Raw genomic sequence first — 26,419 nt, forward strand, 5'->3', positions numbered from 1 at the left:
CTATAGAATGTTCCTGGTCAGAATTGGACAGTGTGGGTCATGAGATTGGAATAATATCCTGCAGTCTTTTGCTTGATTCGCACTAAGTTAGGGAGAAGTTTCCACGGCTGTACTTTCTGACCGATTTGCCTGTGGTTTGGTTGCCTCCCTCGGGAGATTGAGTGGGTTTGGTTGAGTGTGGAGTATAGCAATCTGTACATGGCCAGTGGTTGGAAGGGGGTAGGTGGGGTGGGATGGGGGGGGGGAGGCAAGAGGCCGATGGACCGCTTGGGCTTTTTTTTGTTCTAATTCTCATCCGCCAGGAGATCCCTCACTACTTCCTCAATGGTCTGACTGCGTGGGTGTGAACGGGTCTTCAACTGTTGCGAGGCCTTGTGCATTTGTACAATTTACACCGATAATTCCCGACATAATGGGGGTAATCTTGACCTTGTGCGATAGTGCAAAACGGGAATGAAAATTGGGAGAGATGTAAAACGGGCAGCCGATTCATTATCGCCCGTTTCACGCCCAATGAGCTTCCAGTTTCGAGCAGGTCATCCAGAGTGAGGCAGCGGGCAGAGATGAGGTGCTTTTTCCACGGGGGAGGATCGCAGAGAGCAACACTACTCCACATGGAAGAATGGAGGATCGTAGAAAGGCCACAGCGGTGTTGTGTACTACTGTTCTCGGATAAAAAACGTCAGCAGGACTTATAGTGTCCTCAGGCTGAGGAATGGTGCATGGTATTGGGAGGAGGGAATAACTGCCACAGAAAAACCTGAAAAAAAACTTGAAAAACTGAGGGCAGGAAATACATTTTAAATTTTTTTATATTAAGTCTGGTTGGGTATAAATGGTATTGTATTGAATTGACACAGGTATAGGAACATTTCCCGCATCGTGTTTAGCATAGCTAGCTTTCCTAGTCACAAAGCAATTTTCGTTCCATACATGGGCGCTATCAAATTACATGCCAGGAATTTTTAGGATTTTTTAACCAACCAGAGACAAAGTCAATTCACCTGGGTATAAATCTGTTATGCTTCTTGGAAAAATAAGGTTTTTTTAGCTTTTAGGGTTACCTTCAAATTTTGTGGGCGCGTTTAGAGGTCTGAGAAGTGGGCAGAACTCTGTGTTGCAATATTCACAGCCCATGTTGATTTTATTGATAAATTAATGGAGATTGGAAGCCACAACAGTTCACTTTAACAGTGAGAGAGAACTCATGGGTTACCAACTGGTATCGCCATTTTGGCACTTGCTATGAAATCTGAACGTAGTAATCGATGGGTAACGAACTATTTGACCGAGCATCAGTACAATTTGTATGAAGGCTCCCCTTGTGGGTGCTCTCCCCTCTGTCCTTACCAACTGTGGGTGCTCTCCCCCCTGTCTATACCCACTGTGGGTGCTCTCCCCCCTGTCCTTACCAACTGTGGGTGCTCTCCCCCCTGTCTATACCCACTGTGGGCGCATTCCCCCCTGTCTATACCCACTGTGGGCGCATTCCCCCCTGTCTATACCTACTGTGGGTGCTCTCCCCCCTGTCCTTACCAACTGTGGGTGCTCTCCGCCCTGTCTATACCCACTGTGGGCGCATTCCCCCCTGTCTATACCCACTGTGGGTGCTCTCCTCCCTGTCTATACCCACTGTGGGCGCTTTCCCCCCTGTCCTGACCAACTGTGGGTGCTCTCCCCCCTGTCTATACCCACTGTGGGTGCATTCCCCCCTGTCTATACCCACTATGGGTGCTCTCCTCCCTGTCTATACCCACTGTGGGTGCTCCCCCCTGTCTATACCCACTGTGGGTGCTCTCCTCCCTGTCTATACCCACTGTGGGTGCTCTCCCCTGTCTATACCCACTGTGGGTGCTCTCCTCCCTGTCTATACCCACTGTGGGTGCTCTCCCCCCTGTCTATACCCACTGTGGGTGCTCTCCTCCCTGTCTATACCCACTGTGGGCGCTTTCCCCCCTGTCCTGACCAACTGTGGGTGCTCTCCCCCCTGTCTATACCCACTGTGGGTGCATTCCCCCCTGTCTATACCCACTATGGGTGCTCTCCTCCCTGTCTATACCCACTGTGGGTGCTCCCCCCCTGTCTATACCCACTGTGGGTGCTCTCCCCTGTCTATACCCACTGTGGGTGCTCTCCTCCCTGTCTATACCCACTGTGGGTGCTCTCCTCCCTGTCTATACCCACTGTGGGTGCTCTCCACCCCTGTCTATACCCACTGTGGGTGCTCTCCCCCCTGTCTATACCCACGGTGGGTGCTCTCCTCCCTGTCTATACCCATTGTGGGTGCTCTCCCCCCTGTCTATACCCAGGTTAGGTGCTCCCCCCCTGTCTATACCCACTGTGGGTGCTCCCCCCCTGTCTATACCCACTGTGGGTGCTCTCCTCCCTGTCTATACCCACTGTGGGTGCTCTGCCTCCTGTCTATACCCACTGTGGGTGCTCTGCCTCCTGTCTATACCCACTGTGGGTGCTCTCCCTCCCTGTCTATGCCCACTGTGGGTGCTCTTCTCCCTGTCTATACCCACTGTGGGTGCTCTCCCCCCTGTCTATACCCACGGTGGGTGCTCTCCTCCCTGTCTATACCCATTGTGGGTGCTCTCCCCCCTGTCTATACCCAGGTTAGGTGCTCTCCCCCCTGTCTATACCCACTGTGGGTGCTCCCCCCCTGTCTATACCCACTGTGGGTGCTCTCCTCCCTGTCTATACCCACTGTGGGTGCTCTCCTCCCTGTCTATACCCACTGTGGGTGCTCTGCCTCCTGTCTATACCCACTGTGGGTGCTCTGCCTCCTGTCTATACCCACTGTGGGTGCTCTCCCTCCCTGTCTATGCCCACTGTGGGTGCTCTCCCCCCTGTCTATAGCCACTGTGGGTGCTCTTCTCCCTGTCTATACCCACTGTGGGCGCTTTCCCCCCTGTCCTGACCAACTGTGGGTGCTCTCCCCCCTGTCTATACCCACTGTGGGTGCATTCCCCCCGTCTATACCCACTGTGGGTGCTCTCCTCCCTGTCTATACCCACTGTGGGTGCTCCCCCCTGTCTATACCCACTGTGGGTGCTCTCCTCCCTGTCTATACCCACTGTGGGTGCTCTCCTCCCTGTCTATACCCACTGTGGGTGCTCTCCACCCCTGTCTATACCCACTGTGGGTGCTCTCCCCCCTGTCTATACCCACGGTGGGTGCTCTCCTCCCTGTCTATACCCACTGTGGGTGCTCTCCCCCCTGTCTATACCCAGGTTAGGTGCTCTCCCCCCTGTCTATACCCACTGTGGGTGCTCCCCCCCTGTCTATACCCACTGTGGGTGCTCTCCTCCCTGTCTATACCCACTGTGGGTGCTCTCCTCCCTGTCTATACCCACTGTGGGTGCTCTCCTCTCTGTCTATACCCACTGTGGGTGCTCTGCCTCCTGTCTATACCCACTGTGGGTGCTCTGCCTCCTGTCTATACCCACTGTGGGTGCTCTCCCTCCCTGTCTATGCCCACTGTGGGTGCTCTCCCCCCTGTCTATACCCACTGTGGGTGCTCTTCTCCCTGTCTATACCCACTGTGAGTGCTTCCCCCCCCCCCCTGTCTATGCCCACGGTAGGTGCTCTCCTCCCTGTCTATACCCACTGTGGGTGCTCTCCTCCCTGTCTATACCCACTGTGGGTGCTCTCCCCCCTGTCTATACCCACTGTGAGTGCTCTCCCCCCCCCCCTGTCTATACCCACTGTGGGTGCTCCCCTCCCTGTCTATACCCACTGTGGGTGCTCTGCCTCCTGTCTATACCCACGGTGGGTGCTCTCCCCCCTGTCTATACCCACTGTGGGTGCTCTCCCCCCCGTCTATACCCACTGTGGGTGCTCTCCCCCCTGTCTATACCCACTGTGGGTGCTCTCCCCCCCTGTCTATACCCACTGTGGGTGCTCTCCCCCCTGTCTATACCCACTGTGGGTGCTCTCCTCTCTGTCTATACCCACTGTGGGTGCTCTCCCTCCTGTCCTTACCCAGTGTGGATGCTCTCCCCCCTGTCCTTACCCACTGTGGGTGCTCTCCCCCCTGTCCTTACCCACTGTGGGTGCTCTCCCCACTGTCCTTACCCAGTGTGGGTGCTCTCCCCCCTGTCCGGGTGCTCTCCCCCCTGTCCTTACCCAGTGTGGGTGCTCTCCCCCCTGTCCGGGTGCTCTCCCCCCTGTCCGGGTGCTCTCCCCCCTGTCCTTACCCAGTGTGGGTGCTCTCCCCCCTGCCCTTGCTCTCCCTCCTGTCCTTACCCACTGTGGGTGCTCTCCCCACTGTCCTTACCCACTGTGGGTGCTCTCCCTCCTGTCCTTACCCACTGTGGGTGCTCTCCCCACTGTCCTTACCCAGTGTGGATGCTCTCCCCCCTGCCCTTGCTCTCCCTCCTGTCCTTACCCACTGTGGGTGCTCTCCCCCCTGTCCTTACCCACTGTGGGTGCTCTCCCCACTGTCCTTACCCACTGTGGGTGCTCTCCCCACTGTCCTTACCCAGTGTGGGTGCTCTCCCCCCTGTCCTTACCCACTGTGGGTGCTCTCCCCCCTGTCCTTACCCACTGTGGGTGCTCTCCCCACTGTCCTTACCCAGTGTGGGTGCTCTCCCCCCTGTCCTTACCCACTGTGGGTGCTCTCCCCCCTGTCCTTACCCACTGTGGGTGCTCTCCCCCCTGTCCTTACCCACTGTGGGTGCTCTCCCCCCTGTCCTTACCCACTGTGGGTGCTCTCCCCACTGTCCTTACCCAGTGTGGGTGCTCTCCCCCCTGTCCTTACCCACTGTGGGTGCTCTCCCCCCTGTCCTTACCCAGTGTGGGTGCTCTCCCCACTGTCCTTACCCAGTGTGGGTGCTCTCCCCCCTGTCCTTACCCACTGTGGGTGCTCTCCCCCCTGTCCTTACCCAGTGTGGGTGCTCTCCCCCCTGTCCTTACCCACTGTGGGTGCTCTCCCCCCTGTCCTTACCCACTGTGGGTGCTCTCCCCCCTGTCCTTACCCACTGTGGGTGCTCTCCCCCCTGTCCTTACGCACTGTGGGTGCTCTCCCCCCTGTCCTTACGCACTAGGCTGCTCTCCCCCTGCCTATACCCACTGTGGGTGCTTTACTCTCTGTCCTCATCCACTGTGGGTGCTCTCCCCCCTGTCTCTACCAAGTGTGGGTGCTCTCCCCCTGTTTATACCAAGTGTGGGTGCACTCCCCGTGTCTTTACCCACTATGGATGCTCTCCCCCCCTGTCCTCACCCACTGTGGATGCTCTCCCCCCTTGTCTATACCCACTGTGGGTGCTCTCCTCCCTGTCTTTACCACTGTGGATGCTCTCCCCACTCTTCTTGCTCTCCCCCCTGTCTATACCCACTGTGGGTGCTCTCCCCCCTGCCCTTGCTCTCCCCCCTGTCCTTACCCACTGTGGGTGCTCTCCTCCCTGTCTATACCAAGAGTGGGTGCTCTCTCCCCAGTCCTTGCTCTCCCTTCTGTCCTTACCTACTGTCGGTGCTCTCCACCCTGTCCTTACCCAGTGTGGGTTGCTCTCCCTGGCTGATTATTCCACTTTTCTCATTTTCCTTGGCTGAAACTCTCTGATGCTCTTCCCCAATGTTGCTCCATCCTACATCCCATGCTGCTCCATCCTACATCCCATGGTGCCGCTTTCTTCTTACTTCTTGCTCCCCTGGTTCTACCTGTTTGAATTCCTTGGCCTTGAGGCTGGCGGATGGAGGTCGTTATTTGTGCTACTGTTGGTGGATTTACACTTTGTCTACCAATAGTAGGGCAGGGAACAGTCCATCCCCTCCTCCCTAGCCTCAGGGAGCACGTAATTCAAACAGGTAGAAGCAGTAAGAAGAAAGCAGCATCATGGGTCAGCAGCGCAAATTCGTGTTTCAAATTTGCAAATTCACAAAAACGTGAATGTGTGACAAAATGCCCAAATATCACCTGGTACCCATAACCTTGAGGAGCCTGACATCAGCTAATAGCATATCACTGCAGCGCCAGACTGTTATACATTCAGTTTCTTATAAGCAAAAGAGGACCTGAATAAAGCTCTTGTTGTTTAATTGCTGTCACAGTTTAGGGTGAAGAAGACAACAGAGCCAGTCCAGCCGAGGACCCGACTAACATCACCTAAAATCTACGGCCCCAAACCAATGGTAACATCACCGGAATTCATCAATTACACCGACTACACATTGGGAATGATGGATGAACCTTTATCAGGCGACAGGGAGGAGGCCGACGTCGCCAGCTTAATGACAGATGCTTCTGAAGACCTGTTTGTTATTTCCAAGAACGGTAAGATGGCAAGCTAGTGAGCGAATGGGACTCTGGGTCTTCTCTGCGCTTTGACACTTCGCAACAATAGTAACAACATCATCAATTTTACTTTATGGTCAGGCCTAAAAAGACTGACTACTTGGTGCCTTGTGTGCAAGTCTGCAGCTGGGACAGCTACGTCTCACGCCGTGTAAAAAGCCGTACGTTCAACATGATTTAAAGTTCCAATACATTCTAGGGGGTGACTTATAAGTGGGTGTAGCTTTTTTTTAAAACTGAGACAGTAACTGTGGAATTAGACACCATCATGGAACGTACACCAGATTTAACAAAATGCTGCACCATGTTAATCCCGAGGTCATTGCCTAGATCCATTTTTGTCACCAAAGGCTGCCCAGTGCTGCAGCGTGCCTGTCTACTAGCATTCTGCGAATGATGTGAACCCACACACGCTGAGTTCCTGATCTCAGTTGAGCTGTCAAGGGAGGAGATGCTAAGCAGAAGTGAGGTGCCGTTTCTTCCAGGAAGTGAAACAGGGTATACAAATAAAGAGGGTTAAAATTCGGTTAGGCCTGTTTTCCAGCCTGAAAATTAGGCCTCAGGCCTCATTAGTATTACTTGAGCAAGCTGCTGGTACCTGACCCAAAAGTAAGTCCCAGAGGGTGGGTGGGGGGGGGATGTGGGTGGAGCGGCAACGAGGTGGCCAATTGGGAGTATTGGGGGAAGCATTCCTGCCCATCATGGCACTACAGCAACAACTTTTAACGTTTTTAAAATCCAAACCTGCCTTTTGTTGGTGGCCACTGAAGAATTGGGAGCGGAGCAGGCCGGTCTCCTACTCTGCTCATCGGTAACCAGCTTCACAGAGGGGGCCTAAAACAGGTGTTAGGCTTCTCACTTACACACGTAAAGGATCTAACGTCTGTGATAGGCGGATGCCAAGGAAACCTGAAAAATGGTCTGACCCAATATCGGGTCAGATGTATTTTAGGCGTACTTTGAGTGCAGAACGTTGGTCTCCAAAATTGTCCCACATGCCCGTTTTATGCCTGTAAAATGGGCGCAATGTGGTCCAATTTCTATCCCAGAGAGTTTCTTATAAATCTCTGCATGAAGTTGTTAGAAATACAAGGGTGGATTTTCCTCTTCGTTGTGCCTGGACAATGCTCAGTTTCCAGACACAGTGAAGAGGAAATGGAGGTTAAAGACCTGTTATGTCAAGTATCCACCCACAACTCTGTCCTATTGCCATAACTGGGCCTGCACCTGCAGTAGGCACAGGTCCACTGTAAGCATGTAAATAAAATGGAAGTGGGTATTCCCAGCCCTCCTACCTCACTTCCTGCTGTATGACCATGGGGAGCTCAAGCTGAATGGTGCCCCAAAAAATCTGGTGGTGGGGCTTGAGCTGAGACCCTCTGCAGGCAAGAGATTTAAAAAGCTACAGGGTAGGATTATGCTTTTCCCTCCTCAGTGCAATCTTCATGCCTCAGGATCTTCTTGTTACTGCTCTGCGGCAACCAGGAGCACAGCTCCAGGTCTCTTAGTGCAGGTTGTGAGTTTCTCTTGGGGCTTACTTGGGGGGAAACCTCTATCCACCCCAAACATGGCCCACAATGTTGGGGGCGGGTGAGGGAACTCACCAGCCAGGAACTTCCTTGGCCCTGTCCTCCCTACAAATGGGGCCCAATGGATGGGTCCAGGCCTGGCTCCCTTCATTAAAATCCTGGCTCCTTTATGCATTTTGGTCCCTGAGTGGGCATATAAGGGCACTGAGTGGGCCGCATTGCCTTTCCTCCCTTCCCTCCCCATCCCCCTCTCCACTTCCTCTGGAGGGTGCCCATGATGCACCATAATATCTTGGGCACCCCAGCACATGCTGACCCTATTCAATTGAAGTGACCCCACCCTGTCCTTGGATACTCCAGTAGAGTCAGGAGTGAAGGTTATCTGCGTCCCGCTCCACAGCTGAGGATTTCTGGCCCCTATATATTCACATGAATCTGGTTTTAACCTGGATACCATAAAAATACCATAAAGAAATGACAGAACAAAAACACACCATGGACAAGATATTTTGCTTTGCCACCTTGGGTTAAATGCAGCTCCTCTGGAGTCTATGGCACTAGTTTTGTAGGTAATGCTTGTTACTCTCTTCATCATTCCCCTTATTTACCCCTCAACAACACAAGCCTTCTTCAGCTAAGAGGGCGTAACTGGCTCCCCCTTCCCAGGGCCCTGTCAAAGCCGCTTCTTCCCTGTCACCATGTGGTACACAAGAATGGCCAGGGAAGTGGTGGAATCTGCTCATCTGATTTTTCCTCATTCTATAGCAGTGCAGCTGAAAGTAGAGTCTCTGCACAATGGCCGATTGTATCTGCTTGGCATCATTCCACGGTACCGCTCCTTGATACTCCAATGAGCTATGCCAAGATATTCCCCGACACTTGGCTCCATTCATGGGTAGGACCCGCAAGCCAATTTTGGTCGCTAGTTTCACAAATATGGAAATCATTAAAAGAATCTCTGTCCTCCCGCTCCCAACAGCTTCCAATTCTGACTCCTGTCATTATGTTTTGTTTAAGCTTATTCAGAATATGTTCACCTGACACATGGGCCGAGACATTCGGCCTCGCAGTGCCCATTTCTCATGCACTAAACGGCCTCATAAGCCTCCAATATGGTGGGCAGGAAGCACACACTCATTACGAGTCGGACGTGCGCCGTGCGCCATCCGCCATATTGGTAAAGGCCAAAAGATCGGCGTACCGATCTACCCATGCCCCCTCCAATGTCCAAACCCCGATCTAACCACACCCCCCGATGTCCGACCCACTGAACTATCCATGCCTCCCCCGAACTACCCATGCCTCCCCCAATGTCCGACCCCACAATATATCCATGCCCCCCCGATGTCTGATCCCCCCGACCTATCCACGTCCCCCCCGATCTATCCACTCCCCCCCCCACCGATGTCCAACCTCCCGATCAATCCATGCTCCCCTACCCTGCTCCGCTGATGTCTCCAGATCCGGCCCCCCTGATGTCTAGCTCCAACCTCCCCCCCACTGATGACCAACCCCCACCCCGATGTCTGACCCCTACCCCCCCGATGACCAGCTTACCTGGCATCTGCTCCCTGGCTACTTTCCCGTCCGACAGACAACCAGCCTGTCGATCTCACTGGCTGTCGTGTGGGGAAACCTGCTGAGAAAGTTGAAAAGACGGCCTACAGTTAAATTCACCCTAACATCTGGGAAACCCTTACTTCCGGGTTTCCTGTCTGAAAATCTCCCCGCAACCCCCCCTCCCCCCGTCCCCCGCTCTCATCACGGCTCCAAGTCAAAATCCAGGCCCTGATGTCTGAAGCGTGATGATTGATATTGGAAGCGTGATGGGCACAAGCGTACATAGACATATACGGAATATATCATGATGTTATTAGCTAGTGTGATCAAGGACATTGTAGGATATTGGCCACTGATGCAGGACCTTAGCGATATCAATCCATCATGTGGAGCTTTACATGATATTAGGCCATGATGTAGGACATTATAGAATATTAGGCAATTCTTAAGACATTATAGTTGATGATATAGGAACTTACAGGATAAAACACTGTATTTGGCGTTAACTGCAGCTGGTCAGGTGGTTGGTTGTGGGAAGACCTGTAATAAGGTTGTGTTAGGAACTTCTGCTCATGCTTTACCCAAACCACAGCTCACCACTGTTCCTTCTTTCTGTTTATATGTCAGCTGCCATTGATGCCGTTTCTCTATCAGATGATTTGGAGAATGAAATATCGGAGGATTGGATGGAGGCTGTGAAGCTGCATTATGCAATGAAACATAACCACCACAAGTCGGAACTGCATCTCACCATTATTGAAGGTACAGCATTGGTTCAGTACAATTAAGTACAGTGTAAAGGAGATGGTTGCCATTGGTTCTGGAGGAGCTGAGTGTTGCTTTGCTGTTACTCACCATGATGACATCCCACAGAAATGAAGCAATAATGTGTAGCAATGTGATTGGTGTTTTCAGAACATGGACGGTGTTGTTATGCTGCAGATGTCATCACTATGTTGCTTGTTAAAACTCTAACAATTTTACACAAGGTAATGACCTTTCAATATGGTGGAGTCCAATTAGTCCCCCCGCCAACCCACACATACAAATATAATCAGTATTTGGGATAAAGAAAAAAATTGGGGTTTTTTAAAGTTATATTTTCTTTCCTCCTCTTTAAATTCCCCTCCATTAGATCAGTGCACAATTTAGCATTCTCTGTCTGGTCTCTGCTCATCTCCCTCCTCCCTCCATGACTGAGATGGGGAACTTGCCATTCAGGAAATCGCTGGGGCAGTTGTGCGTTGGTGCACAATGTGCTGCACTGTTGCGTGGATCTGTCACTCTTCAAACCAGCTTAAATTTCAATCATTGCTTCCAAACCGTATCTAACAGCAATAATCATCCCTGCAGCACACCCATATCAGAAACATTTTTGGGCTAATGTCTCTTTTAGTGCATGGCCTCCCCTTGTGCCAAAACAGTCACGGATGTGGTGAAATCTCCAAACACAACCAGCTTGGTGTTTGTGGTTTTCCATTTGGAATATCAATGCTATGATTGGCTAAGTCAGCGCTGTAATTTCCCCTTCCCCCTGCAGTTCACAGAATGTTCATTTCAATTACTTCCCTGCTTCCATTTTCTCCCATTCCCTGGTGTCCTTGTGCAATACGCTATCCATTTGTGAGCGGATAGGCAAGTGAACTGATCCAATACCTCCACCAATGATGCTCTGCACCAGACTTAGGAGGTGCATGAGGGTAGCCCAGGGTTGTCTCTCCCTTATGATTTCCCACTGCATTCTGGGGAAAGGAAGGAAGGAAATTAGGACAGACGGACTTCCAACTTATACAGCACCTTTCTCATCCTCAGGATGTCCCAAAGTGCTTGATAGCCAATAAATTACTTTTGACATGTAGCCACTGTTGTTTTGTTGTCAAACGTGTTAACCAATTTGTATGCAGCAAGGTCCCATAAACAGCAATCAGATGGCCTGATCAGCTAAGATCACACAAGTAGAAACAGACCATTTTGCCCATCAAGTCTGTGCTAGCGTTTTTCTCCACGAGTCTAATCTCAAGCCCCTGCTCACTCCCCGTATCCTTTAATATTCCTCTTTCTCGAGCAATCCCTTTTAAAAGTACTCATGGACTCTGTTTCAACAACAGTTTGTGGTAGAGAATTCTACATTCCAACCACCCTCTGTGTAAAGAATTTTTTTTCTAACCTCCCCGTTAAATTCCTTTTGAGATTATCTTAAATTTGTGCCTTCCCGTTACTGTGCTACTAACCAGTGGAAACAGTCTATCACCATTTACCCTCTCAAACTCATTCATAATCTGTAAGGCCTCTATCACGTCACCCTCAACCTTCACAGCTCCAGCCTTCTGAGCCTCTGTTTAATACTCCACCACAGCGATACGGTTACAATTGAGTCCTCTTTGGTGAAGGGTATTAAAGTCATGGATTGGTGGCCCTGGTCCTCACTAAGGCTACACACCAGCAGTCCAACATGCTCCAGTGATGCGGGGACCATTTTGAATTTCAGTCACCTTGTTCCTGCCACCGACTGTCATTTGTAGTTTTAAATCTAGTTTCTTTATTTAGTGTATTGACAATACTGGTTAAATGGAGCACTTTGAAGAAGCTGAGAGACCAAAAAACTTTTACCGCGCTGGTGACTTTTTTAGCAGGCAACACTTCATACATAGCCATTCGCAGAGGTGGTAACACCCACTGTGTATACCTATGCGTCCTCATTTATTAAATCCTAAATTTATTACATACTGAGCAATATTATTGCTATCACATTCAGACTTCCTCTGTTTTCTCTTAACTTTCTCCTTTTGCTCTCCAGCCCAGAATGTAAATACGGTGGAAAATATGAACTACTGCGACACCTACGTGGTAGGCGCCTTGGTCACGAAACTTAGGAAGGTCGAGGCTGAGACCTCCATCCAAACCAAGACCCTGCATCCAGTTTGGCAGGAGACTCTGATATTCCCAGTCTCAGAGGAGCATGCGCAGGAGGGGACTTTAACACTGGCTGTCTACAGCTGTGATAAGTATTCCAGGCATAAGTGTGTGGGGGAAGCTCAGCTCAACCTGTCTGACGTGGCTATGGATGTAAGAACGGACTCATGGATCACTCTGAAAGCCCCTGAACAGGTACCTTTTTTTCTCCCCAGTTCAGTTTGCTCGTTGAGATTGCAATGTGCGTCATTGCAGGGCCTCTGGAATCACAAATCTCTACGTAAGCAGAAGCTGCAAGGCAGCTCAGCCTCTGAATCATTAATGGCACCAGTCAGGCAAACAAAAGTATTTGTAGGTTGTGGAAATGTATCTTGATTTTATGAGGACAATTTTTTAAAGGGAAAATGTATGCTATTGAATTGCGCAGCAATCCTAGATGTTATAAAAGGAGATTATCTCTACAATTACCAGTGTCTCTTAATCACCTTTTGTTGTCTTACTTTATACTATGATGGACAGGAAAAGACTCTCTGGTCCATTCAGCCTGTCTCACACAACTGCAATGCCTTGTGCATCACAATATATACACCCCCCATCCCAACTGAAACCGAGTGATCTCCTGGGAGAGGCGAGGAACCAGATAAAAACCCAAACCAATTAGGGAGAAAAAATCTGGAAAATTCCACTGCAACCCCGAGGCGATCGGAACTAGTTCAGGAGATCACACTGGCCCTGATTAATGTTATATGGTACCTATCTTTTGTACAAGGTCTCCACACCAGCCAGAAGCAGGTTCAGCTCTCACTTCAAGGAATTCAGCGAATAAGCGTTCATCGCACGAACTGGCAGCTTTTAATTTCCCCCCGGCCCTATTTTGTGGTCTCTCTATGTCATGCTCCAATCCTGGCCTAGAAGACAGGTTGCTGACCTGTTTTGAGGCCTTCACCTTTCTGAAACCCACTTGTAGTGAGTGCAATCTTGTGGGCTGATTATCCCCCTCCCTTCCTGTAGGAGATGAGTGAGTGCAACCCAGCGGGCTGATTATTCTTCTCCCCCCCCCCCCCCCACTTTGTCAGGAAAGCCTATCTTACACTCGTCACTGCCCCAACAATGGCATGACTTTGGATTGGGAACTCACTCGACGACCAGGTGAAGAAAATGCAGGAATCGTATGGGTTTTAAATATTCAGCTGGCAGCAATAAATCTACTTTTATGATGCTTGATTAGATTTTTAGCATTTGCTCAGTGTGGAAAATCATCCTTTCATGTCTGCTTAAAATAATGGAAGAGCTATAAAATCTTGCCCTGGGCATATGGGAACTGTAAACATGTTTTTCTCTCTCTAAGTAGGACTGATGAGAATCCAATTAGCTAGTGTTCACTTGCATGTGGTTCTGAAGTGTTTATAGGTCCCAGAGGTAAAGCTAGAACCAAGAGAAAAGGTCTGTTCAGCTTTCAATTTATAGGGCAGTTCAGTGCCAGGAATTTACTAAAAGATTGAATAAATGTAGTTCTATTGAGCTGTCCAATCTATATTCAGCACATTACATTGCAATTACAAGGTGATTTTTGACTTAATGTACCTGAGCAAATTGTCTTGACAAGAGGACAAAATGCTCTTGGAAGCAAATGGTGTTGGTGATGGAGAATTTTTCATGGATTGTCATCGGTGACTTGTTTTCCAGAACTCTGTAACATCGTCTGGCGAGATCTTGCTTTCCATCAACTACCTCCCGGCTGCTAACCGTCTGATTGTTGTTGTTATGAAGGCACGGCACTTAAACTCAGAGAAGCTGAAAGATTTGATAGGTAAACAAACAGTCAACTCATACATATGATGTGGAGATGCCGGTATCTCATAGATATGCATGTATATATTATTTTTAAAAACAAACATTTTTTTGTTCGGTTTTTCTAGTATTTGTCCCTTGTGTAAAGCTCCCTGTGCCAAGTAATGTCCTCTGACTGAAGTGATGCTAAGCAGTCTGCTACCAGGTACTATGAAGGTTGCTCTCATGAGTGTCTCTTCAGATTTGGCCTCCGCCTCTTCAGGTCGTTCCTGCTCAGATGCAAACCTAAGTCATACCGTTACTATAACACCACATGCCAGCACAGCCTCACTGTCTCAACTGCCCAACATTCTACAGTTTCATAGTACCTATTCCCCCTCCCAACTTTTTTATATCTTTCCAAAAAAGGCTCCAGCTGCTTCAGCGTCTCATATGCCTCAGCATCTGCTATCAGTGCTGCTCTAAGGTTGGCCTATGGGAGCCAAACTTGTGGTGAGGTACAGCAGGTGGAAGCATCTTGCCTCCCTCAAGGCGGAGTGCACCATCTCTACATCTGAGAACCAACAGAAGAGACTCTGTCAGCCTTTGGTGGATCATAGTGATAGGCAGCCCTAGGGATCAGACCTGAAAGTGCCCGACCGTAAGTCTGATCCTAATGTTGCTGAGCTAGTGGCATTTAGAATGCATTTTCAAAAGGTAATGGCTGACAGCTGCTGCTGCATTATTAATCCTCTGTGAATTTGGCCATTTCTCATTTTGTGTGTAATCTGTTTCTAACTTGTCAACAGGGTCCTGTTATAAATGAGCTCTTACTCTCCATCAACAAATTAAATAAATTGGTAAAGGGAAGCTCAAACATTTCCACCCAGCAACAGTGTAAACCAAATTCAGTACATGCAGAAACTAAGGGCAGAATACACGAGAATTAAACTTCATCCCCTCAGCAATTTTGGAAAATTAAATGAGTGTTGCATTGTCAGCTGGACTCGGTTGGTAGTACTCTTGGCACTAGTTGTGGGATTTAGCCCTGCCTCAGCACTTGAGTGCATAATCTAGGCTACTACTCCATTGCAGTACTGAGGGAGCACTGCATTGTCAGAGGTCTCACCCTCCATTTAAGATGCCCTTTGTATGAGACCCTATCTGCCAGCTCAAGCAGATGTTAAAAGTTGTAGGGTTGCTATTTGGAAGGGTGAGATCAAATGGGCCAAAGGGTCTTCGTCACCTGAACCTATTTTGTGAGTGACGTTTGTGCTCATCCAGGAGAAGGGCATCAGTTTTGGAGATTGGCACCTTTTTTCCACTTCCTGCTTTTGATGTTAGGTTCATTGTTAGATTTAGTGCACCCGGATTCAGAGTAAGTTCCAGCAGCTCTGCCCCATTGACACACCTTAGGCCCCAACCTTAGAAGAGCGCTCCTGTGACATTTTGATCCCTGTGACCTAGCTGAGTGAGATTATCACTGTATTGTCACATAGTGTTATATTACTACGACTGAGCACTAGGAATTGAGTTGGATTTTCCCAAACTCACTTCACTTAGGATACATACAGCCAGCAGAGGGAAGTGACTTTTAACCCATTAAAGAAAGAAAGGAGGACTTGCATTTATATAGTGCCTTTCACGACTTCAGGACATCCCAAAGCGCTTTACAGGAAATGAAGTACTTTTGAAGAATAGTCACTGTTGTAATGTAGGAAACCCGGCAGCCAATTTGTGCACAGCAAGGTCCCACAAACAGCAATGTAATACTGACCAGATAATCTGTTTTTCTTTAGTGATGTTGATTGAGGGATAAATATTGGCCAGGACACCAGGGAGAACTCCCCTGCTCTTCTTCAAAGTTATGCCATGATTTGAACCCACAACCTTCTGACTCAGAAGCAAGAGTGCTACCAACTTCATTTCAACTACATAAGTCTGAGCTGGATTCTGACTCACAGGCACCAGGGGTGAAATAGTAATTAACCCAGAGTACTTCACTGACCTTATTATTTCAACTGTTAATTCAGCTTCCTCACACTGTCAAGCTATATATCACTTCCAAATCAGTTTCCTCAGGTTATGTCATCAGCATTCATTGCTTAAGCAAAAAAATTCTGAAAATAAACAGAAATTGGCTGGGGAAAAGATTATTAAAAGAAGTACCATTGATGAGATTCCTACTTTAAAAGGGGTATCATGAGGAACGTCCCATTTCATATGGAATCTTACAGCATAGAAACAGCCCATTCGGCCCAATTGGTCTCTGCCAGTGTTTATGCTCCACACGAGCCTCCTTCCACCTTACTTCATCTCACCCTATCAACATATCCTTCTATTCCTTTCTCTCTCATGTACTTATCTAGTTTCCTCTTAAATGCATTTATGCTAATTACCTCAACCACTCCATGCAGTCGCGAGTTCCACGTTCTCACCACTCTGAGTAAAGAGGTTAAGAGAGAATGCATTATCCTGCCTCTATGCTCTAATAACCTGTGATTTGCTTCTTGCAGATGTATCTGTCAAACTCACTCTAATGCACCAGTCCTTGAAGCTGAAGAAAAAGCAGACCAAACGAGTGAAGCACAAGATCAACCCAGTCTGGAACGAGATGTTAATGTTCGAGGTGCCCTACGAGCTGTTGTGCAAATCCAGTCTTGAACTGGAGATGTTGAACCAGGACTGTACAGGACAAAACCATCGACTGGGCAAATGTAGCCTGGGTCTGAATTCCAGCAACTTAGAGCTCAGTCACTGGCAGGAAATGCTGAACAAGCCCAGGAAACAGATTGCAATGTGGCATAAACTGCATGCATAATCCCCTTCCCACTCCATCACATTCACTGGCAAACTCCAAGCACAGCACCAAGCTCCAGCGGGATCATTTTTCCTGGCCTATTGGCCTAAAAATTCGATGATGCTGCGCCTGATTTTCAGACGAAAAACGGGCTCATTAAGTGCTGGAAGTGCACCACCTGCCATATTGGTAAAGGCCAAAAGAGGAGCCTAGGGCCCGCGCCTGAAACAGGCGTTAGGCCCATTGTATATGAAATTTGGAGCATCACACCTGTTTGAGGCCCCCTTTGTAAAATTGGGCTGCCCTGAACACAGGACAACATGGTCTACATGCGGCCTAAGCAGCGGCCCTTAAAGGAACCACTGGAGGTCACAACCAAAAAGGTGTTTGTTGATGAATACTTACCTGAATGTGGTGCCAGGAGGTGCGGGAGTGTTTGTCCTGAGTCCATTGCAGTACCGGTGACCGTTGCTGGTTCCCGTCGGCCCCCTTCCTCCCGATCACCTTCTCCCCTTTCCCGATTGCTGGCTGCCCCTTCCCTCCCCTCCCCCCCCTCTTCCGATCGCTACCCCCCACCCTCTCAATCGCTGCAGTGGCCCGAAATTGCATTCCTCTTCGCCAGCGAGCTGCCTGGAGTTGCCCAGCAGGCGACTTCAGCTTGCCAGTCTCATGGAAAATGAGGCCCGAGGCCCAATATCATGTGGGCCCTGGGCCTACCCTTTCCAGCGTAGCAAACTATTCCTGTGCCCAGTTCCTGCTGGCAGGCCAGCATGAACCAATTTCGAAGTCATAATTTCTACAGTAGAAATAGAATGTTATGATTTGATTAAGACCACAATTCATTAATCCATCAATTGAGGTGTCTCACAGACAACTGTCTGATTTTGCATTAGGGTCAATTTTACTTCTAACAGAGAAATCACAAATAAACTTTAAAAATTAGCCTTGACAATCTGGCTTGCGGCCACATCTAAATTTTCAGCAGGAAATCTAATCACGCATAAGAGTACATCATTGATAAATATTGAATCAGTTTCCAGGCTTCAGTACGGTGGACTGTTACAGGCCCGGTGATTCAATGGATTATTGTTCCAACCCCCATGGTGTGGGGTAGTAAAAAAAATGTGCTTTCCTGGCTGCAGTTCCCCATGTGCTGAATTCCTGATCTCAGCTAGTCCAGAAGGTGGCAGTGCTTAGTGGAGGCCAGATGCTTTGTCACTGGGAAGGAAAACCAGAGTGAGAGTGACCTTCCTCCCAGGACTACTTTCTATAGCTGAATGCAAGGAGCATTCGTAACAAGATAGATGCATTAATTGCACAAATAGAGATAAATGCGTTTGAACTAATAGCCTTTACAGAGACATAGTTGCAAAATGACTAAGGTTGGGAACTAAATATTCCAGGGTACATGATAATTAGAAAAGACAGGCAGGATGGAAAAAGAGGGGGTGTAACCCGAATAATGAAGGACGACATAAGGGCAGTGGTGAGAAAGGATCTTGGCTCAGAAGATCAGGAAGTAGAATCAGTATGGGTGGAAATTAGAAATAACAAGGGGCGGAAAACACTGACGGTAGTCGTTTATAGACCCCCTAATAATAGCAATACCGTTGTACGGAGAATTAATCATGAAATAATGGGAGCTTGTAACAAAGGAAATGCAGTAATCATGGGTGACTTTAATCTGCATATAGACTGGGCAAATCAAATTGGCAAAGGTAGTTTGGAAGACAAGTTCATGGGATGTATTCAAAACAGTTTCCTAGAGCAATAAGTCATGGAAACAACCAGGGAACAGGCTATTTTAGATCTTGTATTATTAATGAGCTAGGGTTAATGAGTGATCTCGCAGTAAAAGAACATCTGGGAAAGAGTGATCATAATATGATAGAATTTCACATTCAGTTTGAAAGTAACGTACTTATTAAATTAAAGGATTAATTATACAGTTGAAAAGCAATGGCAAACATTTAAAGAAATATTTCAATATCCTCAACAAGTATACATTCCATTGAGAAATAAAAACTCCATGGGAAAAGTGATCCACCTGTGGCTAACTAAAGTAGTTAAGGTGAGTATTAGATTGAAAGAAGAGGCCTATAATGTTGCCAAGAAGAGTAATAAGCCTGGGGATTGGGAGAGTTAGAAACCAACAAAGTACGACCAAAAAGTTGATAAAACGGGAGACAATAGAATATGAAAGTAAACTAGCAAGAAATATAAAAACGGATTGTAAGAGCTTTTACAAGTATGTAAAAAGGAAGAGAGTAGCAAAAGTAAATGGTGGTCCCTTAGAGGCTGAGACAGGAGAAATTATAATGGGGAATCAGGAAATGGCAGATGCGTTAAACAAATATTTTGTATCTGTCTTCACAGTAGAAGACACAAAAAGCATACCAAAAATAGTGGGGAACCAAGGGGTAAATGAGAGTGAGGAACTTAAAACAATTAATATCACTCGAGAAAAAGTACTGGACAAACTAATGGGACTAAAAGCCGACAAACCTCTTCGACCTGATGGCCTACATCCTAGGGTTCTAAAAGAGGTGACTGCAGAGATAGTGGAGGCATTGGTTATGATCTTCTAAAATTCTCTAAATTCTGGAACAATCCCAGTGGACTGGAAGGTAGCAAATGTTACCCCGCTATTCAAGAAGGGAGGGAGAAATCAGGGAATTACAAGCCAGTTAGCCTGACATCGGTAGTCGGGAAAATGCTGGAATCCATTATTAAGGAAGTGGTAACAGAGCACTTAGAAAATCATAATATGATTAGGCAGAGTCAACATGGTTTTATGAAAGGGAAATCATGTTTGACAAATTTATTACAGTTTTTTGAGGATGTAACCAGCAGGGTAGATAAAGGGGAACAAGTGGATGTATTATATTTGGATTTTCAAAAGGCATTCACTTAAAAGGTTGCTACACAAGGTAAGGGCTCATGGGGTTCAGGGTAATATATTAGCATGGATAGAGGATTGGTTAAAGGACAGAAAACAGAGAGTAGGGATAACGGGTCATTCTCAGGTTGGCAGGCTGTAACTAGTGGGGTGCCGCAAGGATCGGTGCTTGGACCTCAGCTATTTACAATCTATATTAATGACTTAAATGAAGGGACCGAGTGTAATGTATCCAAGTTTGCTAACGATACAAAGCTAGGTGGGAAAGTAAGCTGTGAGGAGGACACAAAGAGCCTGAAAAGGGATATAGACAGAATGAGTGGGCAAGAAGGTGGCAGATGGAGTATAATGTGGGGAAATGTGAGGTTATTCACTTTGATAGGAAGAATAGAAGATCAGAATATTTTTTAAATGGTGAAAAATGTTGGTGTTCAGAGAGACTTGGGTGTCCTCGTACAAGAAATACGAAAAGTTAGCATGCAGGTACAGCAGGCAATTAGGAATGCAAATGGTATGTTGGCCTTTATTGCAAGGGGGTTGGAGTACAAGAGTAAGGCAGTCTTACTACAGTTGTACAGGGCTTTAGTGAGACCTTACCTGGAGTACTGCGTACAGTTTTGGTCTCCTTATCTAAGGAAGGATATACTTGCCTTGGAGGCAGTACATCGAAGATTCACTAGATTAATTCCTGGGATGAGAGGATTGTCCTATGAGGAGAGGTTAAGTAGAATAGGCCTATTCTCTCTGCAATTTAGAAGGAATGAGAGGTGATCTCATTGAAACATGTAAGTTTATTAGTGGATTTGACAAGGTAGATGCTGAGAGATTGTTTCCCCCGGCTAGAGAGTCTAGAACTAGGGGTCATAGTCTCAGGATAAGGGGTTGGCCATTCAAGACTGAGATGAGGAGGAATTTCTTCACTCAGACGATTGTGAATTTTTAGAATTCCCTACTTTAGAGGGCTGTGGATGCTGAGTCATTGAATATATTCAAGGCTGAGATTGATAGATTTTTGGACTCTAGGGGAATCAAAGGATATGGGGATCGGGCAGGAAAGAGTTGAGGTCGAAGATCAGCTATGATCTTATTGAATGGCAGAGCTGGCTCGAGGAGCCGTATGGCCTACTTCGGCTCCTTTTTCTTATGTTCTTATATACCACAAACACAGGGGCTGGAGCATATCCTGTCCTGGGGCTGGATAGCTGGGAAGTTAATGATTCCTGGAGGAGGTAGGGGGAATTAAAAAAGGGACGTGGAATCTTTGGCAGACATGCCCTCCATTGCTGAGGTGTGGCTATAGTTGACTGTATCTTTTACTCATGGCTCCACTTATGGAAAGAATGGAGAAATTGTCAATCTTTGACAGGACCCAACTTGACCAGTGCAACAACTGAAAATTTATATTGATCAGTGATACAGACAATTCTGGCCTTTCAGATAATAGCAAGAACCACCGAGACTTTAACTTTCTACAAACATGGAGATTAGATGAAAATTCCAGAGTCTGAACCCTAGCATATCTGAACATAACATAACAAATAGAAGCAGGAGTAAGCCATTTGGCCCTTCAAGCCTGCTCCACCATTCAATCAGATCAAGGCTGATCTTTGACCTCAACTTCACTTTCCTGCCCGATCCCCATATACCTCGATTCCCTTAGAGTCCAAAAATCTATCTATCTCAGCCTTGAATATACTCAACGACTCAGCATCCACAACCCTCTGGGGTGGACAATTCCAAAGAATCACAACCCTCAGAGTGAAGAAATTCCTTCTCATCTCAGTCTTAAATGGCCGACCCCTTATCCTGTGACTATGCCTTCTAGTTCTAGACTCTCCAACTAGGGGAAACAACCTCTCAGCATTACCCTGTCAAGCCCCCTCAGAATCTTATACATTTCAATGAGATCACCTCTCCTTCTAAACTCCAGAGAGTATAGGCCCATTCTACTCAACCTCTCCTTATAGAACAACCCTCTCATCCCAGGAATTAATCTAGTGAACCTTTGTTGCTCTGCCTCTAAGGCAAGTATATCCTTCCTTAGATAAGGAGACCAAAACTGTACGCAGTACTCCAGGTGAGGTCTCACCAAAGCCCTGTACAATTGTAGTAAGATTTCCTTGCTCTTGTACTCCAACCCCTTGCAATAAAGGCCAACATACCATTTGCTTTCCTAATTGCCTGATGTACCTGCATGCTAACTTTTTGTGTTTCTTGTACAAGGACACCCAAATCTCTGTGAACACCAACATTTAATAGTTTCTCACCTTTTAAAAAATATTTTGTTTTTTCATTCTTCCTATTGAAATGAATAACCTCACATTTTCCCACATTATTATTCCATCTACTACCTTCTTGCTCACTTACTTAACCTGTCTATATCCCTTTGCAGACTCTTTGTGTCCTCCTCACTGCTTACTTTCCCACCTAGCTTTGTATCATCAGCAAACCTGGATACATTACACTTGGTCTCTTCATCCAAGTCAATAATATAGATGTATGTCAGGAATCAGCTGTCATGTGGGGATGGGCCAATGTCTGGTGCCTAACATAATGGAAATGGGTCTGACAATTTGTGATTGTGGAGAGTAAAACTCATTTGAGTTTCTAATTTGAATATTGTAAGATTCAGCATTCTATTGTGGCTTTTCACATCAGTGTAAAAGCATCAGAACGCCATCAGCTGGGTTTAATGGAGTTAGCCAATGGAACTGTTTGGTACTGTCACAAAGACCTCATCTCCTGCTGCCAGACATGAATCCAATGTCAAGTTTACCCAGCATATGTTTGGAGAAAAACAAGTACAGTCAATTCCAGATAAACATGTACCCGACTCAAACACACAGCTCCAATGGACCAACCGTAAAACCCATTGCTCCCATTATACAGATTAACAATGACCAAACTGTATCTCATTTACTTTCATATTTAAATTAATTGTTGTTAAATTTGTAAATCTCTCAGCTCATCTGAGTGCAGGAAGGATATCAATAGTTACTATATCTGGCATATTACAAGTGACAGTACATATGTTGCAGCGCTAGTCACTTACCCAGATAGTAAGTTCCACTATGCTGGTTAGTCACATATTTCTCCTAATCCAGTGTCTTGTACACATTCTGTTGGTTGTCCTGTGGCAAAAAGAACCTTCATTCCAATGGCGTCACACATTTAACTTCTGTAAATATTTGACTGTGGCATTCCATTTCTTTGTATATGTGCTGGATCCTTTCTAAATACGTCAAAACCTTCTTATAGTTTGCTGCCTCAAGAACAAGGGTTAATTTGCATTTTCACTGCCAGCCGGAGAAATGGGCCGTAGTGGATCATTCGCCCGTTTTACACATTGCCCTGATTATTGGGCAGGATGTAAAATGGGGTGGACAATCCGTTACCACCCACTGTCCGCCCTTTGTGACATTTCAACTGATGGTGGTTCATTCATTTACCAGTGGTGGGCTTAGATCCTTCCACCGCTGTTCATCAGAATTTCTCTATTGCCAAGAGGGCAAGTCATTGTACCTTTAGACCTCAGCAAGCAAAAAAAAACTTTTTACAGATCATCCAGTATTTTCAGTATAATGACCTCCTCTATAGAGCTATTGATGAACTTGAAGACATGGTCAATGTATTAATCTTCATCAATGTGGACACTCTCTCAGCACATATGAGAGTACCTAACTCATCCAGTAACTCCTGAGCTGCACTGTATAATGTTACTAATGTTTAGAACTGCCAATGTACTTTAAGTTCCATTAACTAGTTTATGATTCAGTACATCATTGAACACCAAAAGCCTGATCCACAATTTTTAATACTCAGTACACTGAATGCAATTGGCCCACTGATGTATTTAAGTGTTGAGATTCTGTTTGTGTAAAATATTTGTTTTCTATATATTTAGATTGAAAAAAAGTTAATGCATGATGGAAAAAATTCAACGCAAAGTCTGGCAAATTTGCAATTTCTAACATGATCCAAGCAAAACATTTCTTGGACAAGTAGATGTAGCTTTATCGGAATGTACTGCAAAAATACAGTACAGTACGTGCTGACATGAATTGTTTGCTATTGCGCACCGGACATATTATGTGCACCATAAATATTCAACCATTATTATTCAGAGTGATTAGCCCTGCAATTAAGTTCTCCTCTATCCAGTTTTTTTGGGGGGTGGGAGGGGAGGCGGGACAATACTTTACTAATAGAAAAAATCTTCTGAACATTTTTGTTACAACCTCAATACTGGGTGTTATGTTAACCTTCCACTCTTTCAAAATCATTGAACTCAGGAGCACGTTAACCTTTCATGCTTCAGCTCATTAGGACAAACACAGTCATGTTCATGTATACTGAAACGATATCCATTTGATTACCATGTCCTTTGAATTGACATATGTATTGGATATCTGCCATGGAGTTGCCGAGTAGTATTATCAGGTAAATAAAGGCATTGAGTGGCATTGAGCAGTGCATTACACAAGCAGAGCTGTCTTGACTGAACAAGGGAGTGTTTATTGACTGAACAGTGCATCACACAGGGGAACCTATATGGACTGAACACTGCATTATACAGGGGAACCAATATGGACTGAGTATTGCATTATATGGGGACCAGTATGTTAGATGAGGGTTGCTGCATTTTGTAGTGGCAAACAGTCTTCCTCCATTGTCCATTCTCTTTGACTATTGTGATCAACATCAAGTTTTATTCATGCCAAGTGTGTTGGATTTTCCACTCTCTGGACTTCAAAAAGAGCTCTGCTAAGAGCTGTGGATGAGCAAAGGGATTTAAGTGTCCCTGTACATAAATCATTAAAAGCTAGTGCACCGGTACAAAAAGTAATCAAAAAGGCTAATGGAATGTTGGCCTTTATCTCAAAAGGGTTGGAATTTAAAAGTGAGGAAGTGATGCACAGAGCCTTGGTCAGAACCCATCTGGAGTATTGCGTTCAGTTTTGGGCACCAAAGCTCAGGAAGGATATATTGGTCTTGGAAGGGGTGCACCAGAATGATACTACAGCTTAAATGGTTAAATTATGAGGTTGCATAAACTTGGCTTGTATTCCCTCGAGTTTAGAAGGTTGAGAGATGATCTAACCATGGTATTAAAATGATTAAGGGATTCAACAAGGTAGATACAGAGAAACTATTTCCTCTGGTGGGGGAATCTAGGACAAGAGAGCATAATCTTGAAATTAGAGCTAGGCCACTTAGGAGTGAAACCAGGAAGCACCTTTTCACACAAAGGGTAATGGAAATCTAGAATTCGCTCCCCCAAACGGCTGTGAATATTGGGTCAATTGAAATTTTCAAGACTGAGATCGCTGGATTTTTGTTAGATGAGGGTATCAAGGGATATGGAGCAAAGGTGGGTAAATGGAGTTGAGGTACAGATCAGCCATGATGTAACTGAATGGTGGAACAGGCTCGAGGGGCTGAATTGCCTACTCCTAGTCCTATGTTCTGTGCCTGATGGTATCTCTTCCTTAATCAAGAACACACATAGCTCTGAACTTACCCCTGTTCTAAACCATCTCTTTAATCTCTTTTACTTCCAGTCCACCTTTTCTTCTCCTTGAAAATTTGCTCATGTTCGATCTACTATTATGAAGGTTAATCCCTTGCTCCTTCTAACTATTGCCCTATTCCTCTTAACATTGGTATTTTCTAAAGCTATGGATGGTCCTGTCAACTTTTCAAGTTATCCATCACCTTGACAGTTCTGATCTTACCCATGTTCATCAATATGGACTGTGGCACAGCCATTCCAATGGAGACGTTGCCTAGCATATGCACCTCTTGAACTTTGCTCTTGAACATTTTGGTGAATTAGTAAAATCTCCAAAGCCTTAAAGAGGATCTGGCACAGTGCAGTTCTAAGCAAGTTCCCATAATATGGCATCCCGTTAAAGATATGTTCATGATTACTTAGTTTCCTCTAAAGTCACACTGTGCTGTAGTTGATGGCTCATCCTTTGACCGGTTTTTCATTAATATAGGGGTTCGCCAGGACCTCTCACACTCTGTTCCTTCTTGACTTCAATGGCCTCTTCCACTCATTATCCGATCTTTACTCTTTTGCTGATCAACTTCCTTCAGATTGCATCCCTTAGTGTTTCTAACTTTCAACCTTCTCACAGTGCAATGGCTGAATCACTACATCTATGCTCTTCATTAGGTGATTGAAGAAAACAAGATTTTCAAAGACATAGGGGACGAAATTGGTCTTGGCCGGAAGCGCAAACATAGAAACATAGAAAGTAGGAGCAAGAGTAGGCCATTCAGCCCTTCGGGCCTGCTCCGCCATTCAAAATGATCATGGCTGATCGTCTAACTCCCAGTACCCTGTGCCTGCTTTTTCCCCATATCCTTTGATCCCTTTAGCATTATGTTTCTATGATTAATATAATAAACATGGTAAAGTGGTGTTAATCACTATTTTTTGCTAAACATTCCCTCCTGCTCTATTTGAAATGCATAAGCTTAATTCAAAGTAGTTTTGTGCTGGAGGCACGTGTCTCCTGGGCACAGGGTTCAAAGCATTAGGCAGTGAGAGTTGGAGACGGCCTCCAGCCCAAATAACCTGTTTTTCTTCCGCAATTAGTTTTTGAGTAATTTGAGTCATGAAATGGTAAGTGTAGCATGCT

General features: G+C 46.4%; 1 protein-coding gene across 1 annotated transcript in view; it reads left to right on the top strand.

The window, feature by feature from the left end:
* Positions 1–17,934, top strand: part of syt13 (synaptotagmin XIII) — a 39,142-nt gene extending 21,208 nt beyond the window's left edge. The window contains exons 2-6 of the mRNA XM_067993638.1: positions 6,055–6,277; positions 10,015–10,149; positions 12,185–12,495; positions 13,987–14,110; positions 16,587–17,934. Of these exons, the coding sequence (XP_067849739.1) occupies positions 6,055–6,277; positions 10,015–10,149; positions 12,185–12,495; positions 13,987–14,110; positions 16,587–16,891 (1,098 nt within the window). The 3' untranslated portion in view covers positions 16,892–17,934. The remainder of the gene's footprint in view (positions 1–6,054; positions 6,278–10,014; positions 10,150–12,184; positions 12,496–13,986; positions 14,111–16,586) is intronic.
* The last annotated feature ends 8,485 nt before the right edge of the window (positions 17,935–26,419 follow it).

Source organism: Heptranchias perlo, chromosome 12, assembly GCF_035084215.1.
Source record: "Heptranchias perlo isolate sHepPer1 chromosome 12, sHepPer1.hap1, whole genome shotgun sequence".
In the NCBI taxonomy this organism is placed as follows: Eukaryota; Metazoa; Chordata; class Chondrichthyes; order Hexanchiformes; family Hexanchidae; genus Heptranchias; species Heptranchias perlo.